This window comes from Electrona antarctica, assembly GCF_951216825.1.
Source record: "Electrona antarctica genome assembly, contig: scaffold_119, whole genome shotgun sequence".
Classification (NCBI taxonomy): domain Eukaryota; kingdom Metazoa; phylum Chordata; class Actinopteri; order Myctophiformes; family Myctophidae; genus Electrona; species Electrona antarctica.
The window spans coordinates 280,567-295,143 of NW_027637418.1; the positions used below are offsets into that span (position 1 = coordinate 280,567).

The window sequence follows — 14,577 nt, forward strand, 5'->3', positions numbered from 1 at the left end:
TGCGGAACCGTTCCAGCTTCTCATGCGCTGACTGCACTTAAGCGAGAACTTGGGTATCGACACACACACATAGAAACGTCCAGTTTACACAAATGCACTGAAGACTACTTACTCTTGAAATGATTGCACTGACTTGACATTTAGTCCAGAGGCTTAGTGCACTTTTTTAGGAGAATAGTGCACTTGCGGATAAAAGCGCCAAATTTTGTATGAGGCTTCTTTACGTCATGCTAAAGGATTTTAGCCTAGGAGCCCTTGTCAAATATCTATTTTAAATATCAAATTGCAAGACTATCAATATCAATGAAATATGTGAAATATGTGAAAATCCGCCTAGTATTTTTCAGACTATATACATCATAAAATGAATCAGATTACTTCCAAATGTGATAAAGTTCACTTATTTTGACAGTATTAAAGTCACAGAACATGAAATATCATCAATAACACCTTTATTGCAATGAAGAATACAAATTAATATGCATCATATGTTATAGAGCTGTGCGCATTCTGCCTAGCTGTCACAATTGCATTTGCAAAGTGGGGAACAGTCCAAATTTGCATTGCTGCATTTGCAGGTATACATCACCTTTACAGGTGTATCTGATCAGCTCTCTGCAAGCTCTGGGAACCTTTGGAATGGTCAGTCAAACTAGCACCCATGACCCTTCCTTGGGCCACCCATAGTTTTGTGGAGGCGGAATCATTTGATGGCTTTGTGTGCTGGTGGCCCAGATGCCTGCTTGGTAGACTGCCCGTTTCACATGTGAATGCACCCTGGGTGGGAGGTAATTTCTCTATCGTTCGATTTTGTTCACAGAAGAGTTATTTTCTTTTTTCGTTGATGGAGATCAAAGGACTGGATTTGTCGTACAAAATTACTGTCAGTCTTTCAAGCTCCCGGAAGTGCTGGAAGCGATGCTTTGCCAGATTGACGAATGTTTCTGTCGCAGCATCATAGGCTTGCCAGGTCCGCCAATCTGACTTCTTACCCTTTCCATTAATAGCCGGGGAGCGGGAATAGAGATGAACCTGTGATGTCATGACATACTTTTTATTTGTGTTTTTTCTATTCACTTGGTCATTAAGGAACACAGAATGAGAGGTCTGCTCTGATCTGATCAGATGTCATGACATCACAGGTCCTCTCAAATTTTAAGGCATATGTTGTGTCACAACCGGAATATGCGTGAAACATAGGCAGGGCTGGAGATTTGGGTTCCCCTAGGCTATTGCAGTCTACCAAGCGGGCATCTGGGCCACCAGCACACGAAGCCACAGAACTATGGGTGGGTTAAGGAAGAAGGTTCATGGGTGCCAGTTTGGCTGACCATTCCAGTGGTTTCCAGAGCTTGCAGAGAGCTGATCAGATGCACCTGTAAAGGTGACTGTAGTGTAGTACCTGAAAATGCAGTAATGCAAAATTGGACTGTTCCCCACTTTGCAAATGCAATTGTGACAGCTAGGCAGAAAGCACAGCTCTATAACATGTTTCACACTATGATGCATATCCTTGTACTATAATGGAAAGGGGGAGCAAACCAATATGTTTATCCGTCCGGCTTCTCCTACGAAACCTGGCAATTCTGCTCAGCAAGCCATCCTGGGAAGCAGTATAGGGGAAGGCCTCTCGGAGGACATGAACACCCTTTCTTCATACCTGAAGGACTGCCGCCTCAAGCTCAGTGTTGAGAAGACAGTAGCAACAATGTTCCACCTCTACAAAAGGGAAGCAACTCGCCAAATCAACATCATGGTCGACGGTGCCCGGCTACAGTCCCAGTCCTCACCGACATACCTTGGAGTGAAGCTCGACAGAACACTGTCCTTTAAACAACACCTGGACAGTGTTAAGGGAAAGACCACCGCCCGTGCCGCACTGATACGGCATCTAGCTGGCACCACGTGGGGAGTCACCACAAAGACATTGCGCATCTCCACCGAGGCCCTAGTTTTCCCTGCCGCTGAATACTGTGCCTCAGCCTGGAGCCGTAGCCCCCATGTCCAAAAGCTGGACATGGTCTCTGGATGCCTATGAGCCACGCCAACCAACCAACTGCCAGTCCTTGCTGGAATCGCCCCAGCAGAGGTCAGGCGAGAAGCAGCCACACTGGCCCTCACTCGGAAGGCACAGTTGAGCAAATCTCACCTCCTCCACAAGGTCGTCACGGAGACACCACAGCGTACGCGTTTCAAGTCCCGGCGGCCCTTTGCCACACAGGCCCAGGAACTGCTCGGCACAACACCAGCCGACATCTCCAAGGCTTCCTGGGTGAAGACAAGATGGAGGGACCAGTGGAAGGCAGCAGATCCTTCCAGGCTTCACTACTACATCGAGGATCTCACAGATGTTCCTGGCCAGCACCTCCCCCGCAGGGAGTGGACAACCCTCAACCGCCTGAGGACGGGTGTGGGACGCTTTGGTGCATCCATGCAGAAGTGGGGTGTCACATACTGTTATTGTGCAACATTTTGCTGTGACGCAAATTATATCACAATTTCCACATTCACCGACCCCTCCCTTTTTCACTTCACACACGTGCACACACACACACACACACACACACACACACACAGCAGCACGGTATAGTACAGTATGGTACGGTACGGTAATGTACAGTCTGGCACAGTACGGTACAGTAACATACAGTATGGTACATTGCAGTATGGTAAGGTATGGTAAAGTATGGTACAGTACAGTACAGTACAGTACAGTACAGTACAGTACAGTACAGTCTGGTACAGTACAGTGCAGTATGGTACAGTACAGTGCAGTATTGTACAGTACGGTACAGTATGGTACAGTACGCTACAGTATGGTTCAGTATCGCACCCAAAATGTAGTCTGACTGAACAAGTGGGCACCCTGCACAAGTGGCCCTCAGCCACCGCGACATTAAACAAACTGCCCCGCCGATAGGATGGTTCTGTACACATGCAGTGGGGACCTCATGTTGTTGTATTGTCTTGGTGTTATGTTTTTCTGTACTTATACTATGTGTGGTTTTTGTTGTTGGTGTTGAACAGACCTGTGAAGATGAATATCCTTCGGGACAATAAAGATTATTGTTATTATTATTATTATTATTAGTAACTCAGTTACTGAATTTTTACAAAAATATAAAAATATAATATAAAACAATATATAAATTAAAATATAAATGTAAAAATACAGCAGGGTTTTCTCAATGTTTTTGGCTGGTTACCCCTGGAAAAGCTTTGGCCTGCATGTCAAATAATGAAGCCAAATAATTTAGCGACCCCCAGGTTGAGAACCCCTGCGTTAGTATAGTTACTGGCAAAAAAAGAACCGTGATACTTTGTAACTGTCTATAGCAATGACTGCTATCACAATATAGAGCTATTTAACACTGAACAAACACTTTCTATCACACTATATGGATATTTAACACTGTTACTGAACAAACACTATACTGCAGTGTACCCTCAATCTGTGTGTGTGTGTGTGTGTGTGTGTGTGTGTGTGTGTGTGTGTGTGTGTGTGTGTGTGTGTGTGTGTGTGTGTGTGTGTGTGTGTGTGTGTGTGTGTGTTTTGGGAACCCTTGATACAGAATTCCTTCTGATGATGATGATTGTCAGTCATACATTTTACAGCTCAACTTAGTTGTTCTCAAGGCCAACAATGTGAACGCCAATTACACTTTGAGCAGGAGCTCCATCTAGTGGCTGAAGGTGACATACTATCATATAATGTGAACTGCACTGAACCAGTGATTGTGCATTTGTAAGTGCTCTTGTACAGTATGTATTTTACAAGCTTTCGGTCTACTGACCTTCTCCATCCATCCATCCATCGATGGATGGATGGATGGACGGACGGACGGACCTTCTCCATGCCTGAAGGTAGTCAGTAGACCCAAAGCTCGCACAATAAATACTTTGATAGATCTATTTTTTTCCATTGCCCCTTTGTGACTCCAGCACCTTATGTTTTTTCAGCAGATGAGCGGTGGTTCTTTTTACATAAGTGCTCTTATTAAAAAGATGAATGGCCATAAGTTCATAATGCACAATTTCATGACATAACTGCAATAGTTTAATTCATGTAAGGTTAAAAATGTAAAAACATGTGACTTTCTGGCGTGGAATAAAAATTCCATAAGGGAGAAGCTCCAAAAGTGGTATGTGGTTTATATACCACTCTAAATAATGCTTTATACCACTTTGACAAGTGGTATATAATAGGCCTACCACTTGAAAACGGTATACCATTGGGCTAAATCAAATCAAAGAGGTAGAAAACCTGAAAAAACAACAAACACCATAACAATCCAGTTTGCTTGTTATCTTGACATTTATCGACACCAAGACATTTAGATGAATACAGAGTCAGACAGTAGTAAACATAAATAAAATGTACTTTACTAAACAACAACACAGGTAAGTGCTTTCAGGCCACATTATCACACACTACCAAACATTTTCAAAACTTTTAGAAATTGTTCACAAAGTTACATTTTGTCCCCCAAACATAGCCTGATATAACCCGACCGAGAAGCTCACAACACGTCAGATTGTGAGCTTAATTGTTTATTGTCAGTTTTTGGCTATTTCTGAATGAATTATGGCTGAAGTGGATAAATATGATCTGATTGCAGCTCCACATGAGAAGATCGTTCACTCTTTCTTCTTCTCCTGAAATGAGACATAAACATAACGTTACTGCAAGTACATTTACTCATAAGTGCAATGTTGAGGTACTTTTACTAGTTGAGAATGTTCATTTTGAGAATGTTCATTTTTCACTCCTGTACATGCCAGTCAGAGCTATTCGGAAAAATAATTGCCGATCTACAAGCTTACAACCCCAATGTGAGCTTAAAGATCAAGAGGGCATCAGAAATATAGTGGCCCTCTGGAGTGAGTGTGGAAATATAGTGGCCCTCTGTGGAAATATAGTGGCCCTCTGGAGTGAGTGTGGAAATACAGTTTCCCTCTGGAGTGAGTGTGGAAATATAGTGGCCCTCTGGAGTGAGTGTGGAAATAGTGGCCCTCTGGAGTGAGTGTGGAAATAGTGGCCCTCTGGAGTGAGTGTGGAAATAGTGGCCCTCTGGAGTGAGTGTGGAAAATAGTGGCCCTCTGGAGTGAGTGTGGAAATAGTGGCCCTCTGGAGTGAGTGTGGAAATATAGTGGCCCTCTGGAGTGAGTGTGGAAATATAGTGGCCCTCTGGAGTGAGTGTGGAAATAGTGGCCCTCTGGAGTGAGTGTGGAAATATAGTGGCCCTCTGGAGTGAGTGTGGAAATAGTGGCCCTCTGGAGTGAGTGTGGAAATATAGTGGCCCTCTGGAGTGAGTGTGGAAATAGTGGCCCTCTGGAGTGAGTGTGGAAATATAGTGACCCTCTCCATCATCAAAGTTGCCCACCGCTGTACTACAGCATCACACAAAAGCATCACCAGTAATGGGGTGCAGCCGCTGGCCTATAGCGGTCCGGAAAGTACCACATAATATAGGCTCTTCTCTGACGCAGTGGTTCCCATACTTTTCAGGCCCGAGACCCACACTATACAGTGAAAATAGCAGATCTACAAGCTCACAACGTGCATGGCACGAATGGCTATATCTTCCCTATACTTATTATTTTTGTTTTGTTTGTTTCGAAATGTATAAAATTATATAAAGTTTTATAAAAATTTTTTTTATATATATTTATTTATTAATTTATATTTTTAAATGTACAGTAGGAAATGAAATTTGGACTTTTACTTGAGTCGTGACCCACAAATGGTTACCGACCCACTGTTTTGGAAACATTGATTTAGTCTACGTACAACAGCGCACGACAACTTTGAGGCAGTTTTACTTTACTTGAGTATTTCCATTTTTGAAATACATTTACTTCTACTCCACCACATCTCAGAGGCAAATAAAGATTGTACATTTACTCCACTACATGTATTTGAAAACTTTAGTTACAGTTACCAGTCCTCAGTGCCTGAACGCGTTCAATGAACAATCGTTCCCCAAACACAGCTAAAACACAACTCAAACAGGCCTTAATATGAAGCGGAAAAAAACACTGTCCCAGTCCTACAAAAGCATAATAAACCCAAATCCGACACCAAATTAATATAATCTCTCTGCCGTGCACTCTCTCTCTGGAGCACACAGCTCACAACTAGATGATGACGTACGGCTACGCTCACACTGATCCACGCAAACACAGAACATACATAGTCCGACCCAAACACTGAGATAAACGTGTTGTTTCATTAAACCGAAAGATAGCTTCCAATAGCTTGTTATTTTTGCGTCGAGGAGCGCTGCCTCGGCCAACAAAACACATCTCCCACAGTGAAGCCTGATTTTGCTGTAGTCGTACCCACATGTTGCATGATGAAAATAGCTGATCTGCAAGGCCACAACGTGGGTCGCGTCCAACAACACGTGAGCTTGTAGTTCAGCTATTTTCAGCACACGAAAATATGCAGGATGTCAGATGTTCATTAATCATCACAATAAAAGCATGTCACCTTTCACAAGTTGGGCTTCATTTTCACATGACAGAAGCAACGTGGAAAAGGATTACAGATTCAGTGGCATTTCACATTCCAAAAGGGTGCATGAAGAGTGGGCACCTAAACATTGTGTTAAATGTATGAACCAACTTTGAACTAGTTCATGTAGAAAGTGAACTTTCCCAACACTGCTAGTTCCTTTGTAGATTTTGATTATAAAAACAAATAATTAACCACTTCAGCCCTGTAGCTATACATCTCGGGAATGCCACAGACGAAAAACAGTCTAAGTCCACACTATTTATCCATAATGTATAAATGATAGATAAGGGGTCAGGACAACGAGGCCTTGTCGTGGAGGGGTCAGAATGAAATTTGGACTTAGACTGTTTTTAGGTTCCAGTTCTGAACGAACTTTTAGGGTTCTGAACCAATTCATTTTCAGTGGAAACACTCTGAACTGGTTCAATATAGAGAGAATGCGCATGCATCACTTTTCCACCAGGAGGCGCCCCTTGAGTGGCAAACAGCATGGAGCGTATACTTGGCCTGATGAAGACTCCTCTGTGAGTCGAACCATGTTGTAATAAAGTACCTGGATTTTATATCAACCCTCTCCTCATTTTCTTACACTTTTTTGAGTGCTCGGATCGCCTCCTTTCCTTCAACATTTTAGTCCCTTTGATCTTTGAAACACCAGACTACTTTTGTAACTTTTTGCACCTCCATTGAGCACCTAGTTGATTTATTTTTTCGCTTAGAATGGAGTGTTAGTTTGGAAGCGCTCGTTGGAAATCACTCAACAGTCAAGCTTTACGTACAGCTGCAATGTTGGATGAGTTTGATACAATCAAATAGGACATTTCTGTTTGGATGTATGGGCTGTCAAGGCCAGAAATGTGTTCTTTATCCACTCAATAGGCGTTCACGCATAACTTCTGGGTACGATGATGTCACACGCCTATAGCCTCCATTAGGCGGGGAAAACAATAACTGAAGCGGTTTGACCCCCGGTGGAAAAGGGGCCCCGGTGAGTTGGCGAAGACCTGGTTACCACACTGCTCCGGGCAGCGCAGCGCACCGCCCCGCGTCTCCGCCTCCCAGTTCTTCTGCCCATTTTTTCATAGAGTTGTCACGTTTTCCTTTTACTTTATACCTGATGTAAACAAGTCTTAGTGCTTTTTCTGGTTTCATCCTTGTAGCAGTTTTTTGTATTGACCTATTTACAAATGTCGATCAAGCTCGTTTGTTAAATGTAGGCTATATACAGTAATTGTACAATCCTATGCGGTAGGCTATGAATGCCTGTAGTGTACATAGCCTACTTTATCCACGGGATTCAGTGTTTTAGCCAAAGCGATAATTTAAGCATAATAATATCATTTGAAAATGTATAGATCTATCTTCAACAAATGGGAGCCAGCGGCCTGATTATTATATTATATTCATTCCATACCAAAACTCTTCGCGTGTGCACAAGTGTGTGTGTGTGATTCTGATCTTTCATCTCTGCGTGTGCTGCCCGGAGCAGTGTGGTAACCAGGTCTTCGCGGTGAGTTGTCATCACTGGTTCATGGTTCACTTCACACTTCACAGCATCTGAAAAGAAGCTGCCCAGCCCTTTTCCTGCTCGACAGCATGATTATTTTTTTTATCACATAGAGCACTATATATTATTACTCATTATTACCCAGTATTTTTCTTCTCTTATCCACTTTTCAATACAGCATCAAATGACTGAAAACTATTTTTTTTATCAATTCTCTCTAAAAAGAAAAAAACATCCTGTATTTATCCCTTTTTGTACAGCAGTAGGAGACTGCAGTCATGTGACACCAACTATCTCCATAAATTCAAGGCTTTGTGTAATTGTATTTTCTATGCAATTGATATAAAATAAGTCACTTTTCTGGGTGAACTACTCGTTTAAGTGCGTGCGTGCGTGCGTGTGTGTTAAGTTACAGACTCACCTCTTCATCACTGGTGGAGGAAGAGGAAGATGATCATCCCGTCAACATGAACTGTTTAGTCGACTAATCACCTGTAGTTTCAGTCGACTAAAATATTAAAAGGTAGGGTAAGTGATTTTCTTTGGGTAAAACTAGTGTTAAAAATCTCTAGCCTATATTGTGATTCTTGCTATATTATATCAAACAGAAAATGAATTTTCAGGTCGGGATACCAATTTGATCCAATCATGATAGAGAAGGGTGCATGTGTTTGGTCCGACATACTAACAGTCCTACAGACAGTCATGAGTCCGACACCCTACCCAAACCTAGCTCTGGTCCATAGCTCTAATGCGTTTCATTTAGAGCTATGTTACTCTCAACTTCCGCCGCTCGCATGAATGCAGACCAGCCTCTCCTCTTTAGCGTAAATAAAAAGAACGTTTTTGCTACTCACCAAAACAAAGGCGGGTTGTGTCATTAGAAAGCCTACTTTCCTTAGTGGACGCACTCGGAGCCCCCCACCACACGTATAAACTGTACTTTTTGGCCAGAGTAGGGAACGCACTTAAACTACTCGTTTAAGTGCGTGCGTGCGTGCGTGTTAAGTTACAGACTCACCTCTTCATCACTGTTGGAGGAAGAGGAAGATGAGGATGATGAAGATGACTCATGTCCGTCCTCGTGTTGTTTGTGTCCGTCCTTGTCCTTCTTCTTCTTCTTGTGTTCCTTGTCCTTGGATTGTATACAGACAGACAGACAAACAGACAGACAGACAGACATGTTAATTTTGTCGACAAAAACTATGATGAAAGATGTCCTTAAAAACTAAGCTACGATGACTCAAACTACAGGGAGGGACTAGTGGAGAAGAGATGCAGTAGCACTAAAAGACAAAGTAATTTTATATAGTTTGGTGGTGGTGTACGGATATTGTGCTCTGAAAATAGCAGATCTACAAGCTCACAACGCATCACAAGTGGGTTGTGAACTTGTAGATCGGCTACTTTCCGGTATATGAATTGCATTTTTATAGCACATTTGGCAAGCTATCACCGACCGACTCAAGACACGTGTGTCAGTGTCTTGCACAAGGACACTTCGACATGTAGACAGGGGGAGCTTTCGAACCGCCGATCCATGGATCATTGGACGACCTTCTCTGCCTCCTGAGCCACAGCCGCCCAGTGTACATATACGCCATCCCGTCAACATGAACTGTTTAGTCGACTAATCACCTGTAGTTTCAGTCGACTAAAATATTAAAAGGTAGGGTAAGTGATTTTCTTTGGGTAAAACTACTAGTGTTAACAATCTCTAGCCTATATTGTGATAGTACTTCTTGCTATATTTTATCAAACAGAAACTTAATTTTCAGGTCGGGATACCAATTTTATCCAATCATGATAGAGAAGGGTGCATGTGTTTGGTCCGACTTACTAACAGTCCTACAGACAGTCATGAGTCCGACCCCTACCCAAACCTAACCTCACAGGAAGCCACAGGTTTTAACCTGCGGGTTAGTTGTAAGCTGCCACGCATGTTGGGAACCATGGGTTCATTTTAACCTGCCACAGGTTAGTTTTAACCTGCCGCACAAGTCAGGAGCCATGAGTGTGTTGTAACCATTGCATGTTGGGTGCGACAGTGTTGCCGAACTAATGCCTGTCGGACCGGCAGAGAAGGGACTACAGACTGAATCAGGTCTTGTAGGAATTGAGTTTTTAATAATAAAAACATATACTTATCAAAACAAACCTTGCAGTCAGACTTGTCTTTGGACTTGTCCTCGCAATCAGACTTGTCTTTGGACTTGTCCTCGGAGTCAGACTTGTCTTTGGACTTGTCCTTGGAGTCAGACTTGTCTTTGGACTTGTCCTTGGAGTCAGACTTGTCTTTGGACTTGTCCTTGGAGTCAGACTTGTCTTTGGACTTGTCCTTGGAGTCAGACTTGTCTTTGGACTTGTCCTTGGAGTCAGACTTGTCTTTGGACTTGTCCTCGCAGTCAGACTTGTCTTTGGACTTGTCCTCGCAGGCAGACTTGTCTTTGGACTTGTCCTTGGAGTCAGACTTGTCTTTGGACTTGTCCTTGGAGTCAGACTTGCCCTTGCAGTCACTCTGAAACAAATAAGCAAAGTATTCTGGAATTAAACAAAATAATGAAATGTCACGACTGACTGCTGTCCATAAACAAGCTCACAACGTGTGTGCTTGTACATCAGCAGTGTAGGAAACACTCGCTAGCGAATTATAGAGCTTGTGACCGCCCCCCCCCCCCCCCCCCCCCCCCCCCCCCCCCCCCCCCTTCCCTCTGCCTCCCCGGTCCTACTACTACAACATACTGAAGGAAATGCTATGGTTCTGACCTTGTCCTTGGACTTGTCCTTGTCCTTCTTCCCCAGACCAAACAAGGAGAACTTCTGGTCCTGACCCGAGGCATCGTCCTTCTTCACATCGTCCTCCTTACCTACAGCTGGATAAATTATTTTATTTTTAAGCAAAAAAAACAAAAACAAAAACAAAAAATCCCAAAGACGTCCCCAGACGTCTTGGACACCACAGGGGGTGATTTATTATAAAGATGTGTGGAGACGTCTAGGGCACACAATGTGTTAACTCATCCGTTCCTACAACTGGAGTATATACATGTATTACTGTAATTAAATCATTCGTTCCTACAACTGGAGTATATACATGTATTACTGTAATTAAATCATTCGTACCTACAACTAGAGTATATACATGTATTACTGTAATTAAATCATTCGTACCTACAACTAGAGTATATACATGTATTATTGTAATTAAATCATTCGTACCTACAACTGGAGTATATACATGTATTATTGTAATTAAATCATTCGTACCTACAACTGGACTATATACATGTATTACTGTAATTTAATCATTCGTTCCTACAACTGGAGTATATACATGTATTACTGTAATTTAATCATTCGTTCCAACAACTGGAGACATTATAGAGCACCAAAGTCTGACATCAATATCGCTAGAGGGTGCTATTCCACAGGTTTGTGTACTTTTTTATTTGAATCATGATCCCCATAGGGGGATCTTAGATCGCCTGATATAAGAATGGGTTTGAAAAATAAATCATCCCGGTGGTTTCACTCATATGAATATGGAGAATCAACTGACTGAGAGAAAATGCTAATGTTACTGCTGCTGAATTAGTTAACAGACTGTATCAAATACGAGTGACTGGCTGCCGTAAACGATACAAAGACACCTCCTTGACAATATCACGGAGACATTTTGTTTATTTTGGACCACAATTCTTATATGAGACGATTTTAAGATGACCCAATGTTATTCTCCATAGAGAAATTATTTCAGCAAACCAGGGGAGGAGCGAGTGACGTCAGGACTTTCGGCACTCTATTGTATTTGTGGATGTTGGGCAGAAACGTCTTTTTTATCTATATTCTAACTTTGTATGTAATTTTTTCGTAAATCATCAAATTTATAATATCACATTACAGCGTCAAAAGTAGCAGATCTACAAGCTCAAAACGCGGCATGAAGCTACACATTTCGAGCTTGTAGATCTGCTACTTTTGAATTTGAATCGTGAAACAGGCCCGGCGCCAGGGGGGTGCAAGAGGGAAATTGCCCCCTTGCAACTCCATGTGAAAAGTGTATTTTTTATTTATTCTTTTTTATAATTGGGTATCGGGTGTCAGTTGAGTGGTAAATGTATTCATTCTTGTAATGTGAGTGATGGGGACTGAGCTTGACTTTACATAAGGTTAAAACATATTGGGCCCTATCTTGCGCCACACCTTACCCCTTATAGAATTATTTTTAAAATGATTTGTCGCTTTCACCTTTTTTATTTATAGGAGGGACAGACATGGACATGGGGAGAGAGATGGGGGGTGACATGCAGTAAAGGCTGTTGGGATCGGGAGTCAAACTGCGGCACACTGCCAGACTTGGACTACCGGCCAAGGTGCCTGGACCGCCGAGCCAAGGCCCAGGCCATCCCTAAACTTATTTGCCATGTTTTACTATTTAAAAAAAACATTTTAAAATAGTTCAAAGAGCCGATCTACATCAACACGTTGTGAGTTTGTAGATTGTCTATTTCAACTATTTGAACAGGTTTTTCAAAATAGTACAAAATGGCAAATACGTTTAGGGCAAGATGTTTTATACCAGGAATGTGCCACACCTCAACAAATAGACTGATGAATACTGTAGCTATTCGTTCTGAGTACCTGCAATCTATACAGGCAGCCTATTGTATTGCTAAATGCTTAGTGATGTCCTCTGAAAATGCCATGACAAGGCGAATTGAAGAGGCAATTGTACAGTTATCACCCTAGCTGTTTCATTTAACCACGCAATAGCTGTATGAAAATTACAACACTTAGTGTGCACCCTCAAAAGACTCGAGATTTCCACCCGACAGAGACGATATGCCGTGTTACTGTATATACAGTGGTGAAAAGTACATTTACTTAAGTAGGCCTACTGTACTGTACAATGTTGCGGTATTTGTACTGTAATTAGCAATTCCAATATATACCTGGAATCAGGCTACATAACATGCTATCTAAATTACATTTTTAGCGTCTCCCTAAGCCTGCAAGGTCATCGAGGTTAGGGGCAACGGGCAAGGCTATAGGGCAAGTGCCATATAGTCAGATGCCAGGTTCATTATTGATCTGGCATGCATCCTATAGTGTGTATAGTTTCAATGTACTGATTATTGATGTGTTTAGACTGATGATTTATTGGTTCACCCATTATCCTTGATTACCATTTATATGCATTTGATGTAAACCTCCTATTATTGTAAATCACTGCGACCAAACCATTTGGCATCAGAATATTTACACTGCATATATTTGGCTTTAATCCAATAACATCCTAAACTTCCTAAAATTATCATAAGGCAACTATTCACAAAATAACCCATTAAAACCGGGAAAGCATCTGTGTCATTTTAGATTTGAACTATATACAGTATATAGGGTGGCAGTGGCTCAGGGGTAGAGTGACCGGATGGGTACCATATTTCCCAGTTCGAACCCGAGCTCCCCCAGAGTTAGTGTCGAAGTGTCCTTGAGCAAGACTCATTGCTCCCGATGTGCATGCTGGCTGGTTTCCTCCGGCATTGGTGTGTGAATGGGAAAATGTAATGCACAATATGTAAACTTAAAGCGCCTTGGATAATGGCGCTATATATAAATGCACCATTTACCATTAGCACATTGTTTGGCCTTTCAAAAATATCAGATACAGTATACAAGCTTGCAGATTCTTTTTTTTTTTTTATCAGTGCAAATTTGAGCAAATCTTTGAATCTTTGATCTCCCCAGGAACAACATATTTTGAGATGGGAAGTCCTTAAAAAGTTTGAGCACCCTGCACCTCTGATAGAAACAAAGTTTTAAGAGGTTTTGGTGCTATTCCTTTTAGACCAAGGGCTATATCTTGCTGTGCCACCCCTTATCCCTAAACTGTTTCGTTTTTTTTACTGTTTAAAAAAAGAAAACATTCTAAAAAAGTTCAAATAACCAAATGTTCACGTTCCAAACATGTTGATGTAGATCGGCTGGTTGAGTGTTTGACTGATGCTGTTTTCACATTTCTGTCTGGTAGTTTATCAGAAAACTGTTTAGGATTTAGAAGACATTTGTAGAATCCATGCACCTTAGGTCTTAATGGGATTAAAATAAAGGCTTACCTGAAGCCAAGTCGAAATCTGCCATGATCCTTCCTGTTGCAACACCTGAGTGGAAGTGACAAAACACGGCTGAGCACACTCAACACGCACGCACGCACACACACACACACACACACACACACACACACACACGCACACCTGGGACCAGACTGAGTGAGTGCAGCCACATGGGCATGCCCCACACAGTCACGTGACCAAACTATTTGAGATGTGTGTGTGTGTGTGTGTGTGTGTGTGTGTGTGTGTGTGTGTGTGTGCGTGTGCGTGTGCGTGTGTGTGTGTGTGTGTGCGTCTGTGTGTTTGTTTCAGGTCTTGCTTAACTACAGTAAACATCAGGTGTGTGTGAACTCCTCCAGAACTTGCAGAGCTGCATTCTACACCCAATACAAAGTAGCACTTTGGGGTCATTTTAACATCAACTCTGGCTTTTTTTT

The 14,577-nt window shown here is 42.2% G+C and overlaps 1 protein-coding gene across 4 annotated transcripts; it reads right to left on the minus strand.

Annotated features, from left to right (window-relative positions):
- Positions 1 to 4,291: 4,291 nt before the first annotated feature.
- Positions 4,292 to 14,304, minus strand: LOC306918948 (uncharacterized protein). Of its 4 annotated transcripts, none has more exons than XR_013789443.1 (6): positions 14,144 to 14,304; positions 10,794 to 10,900; positions 10,186 to 10,437; positions 9,049 to 9,162; positions 8,449 to 8,535; positions 4,292 to 4,656 (listed from the first exon to the last, which is right to left on the minus strand). XR_013789443.1 is itself a non-coding variant. In XM_079531785.1 (5 exons), exons 1-5 carry the CDS (start codon positions 14,166 to 14,168, stop codon positions 4,639 to 4,641), a joined length of 624 nt encoding a protein of 207 aa, XP_079387911.1. In that variant the 5' UTR covers positions 14,169 to 14,304; the 3' UTR covers positions 4,292 to 4,638. The 4 variants fall into 4 exon arrangements, 1 of the variants encoding a protein (XP_079387911.1); XR_013789444.1 differs by having other exon boundaries at positions 10,186 to 10,533; XR_013789445.1 differs by having other exon boundaries at positions 10,186 to 10,545.
- Positions 14,305 to 14,577: the final 273 nt, after the last annotated feature.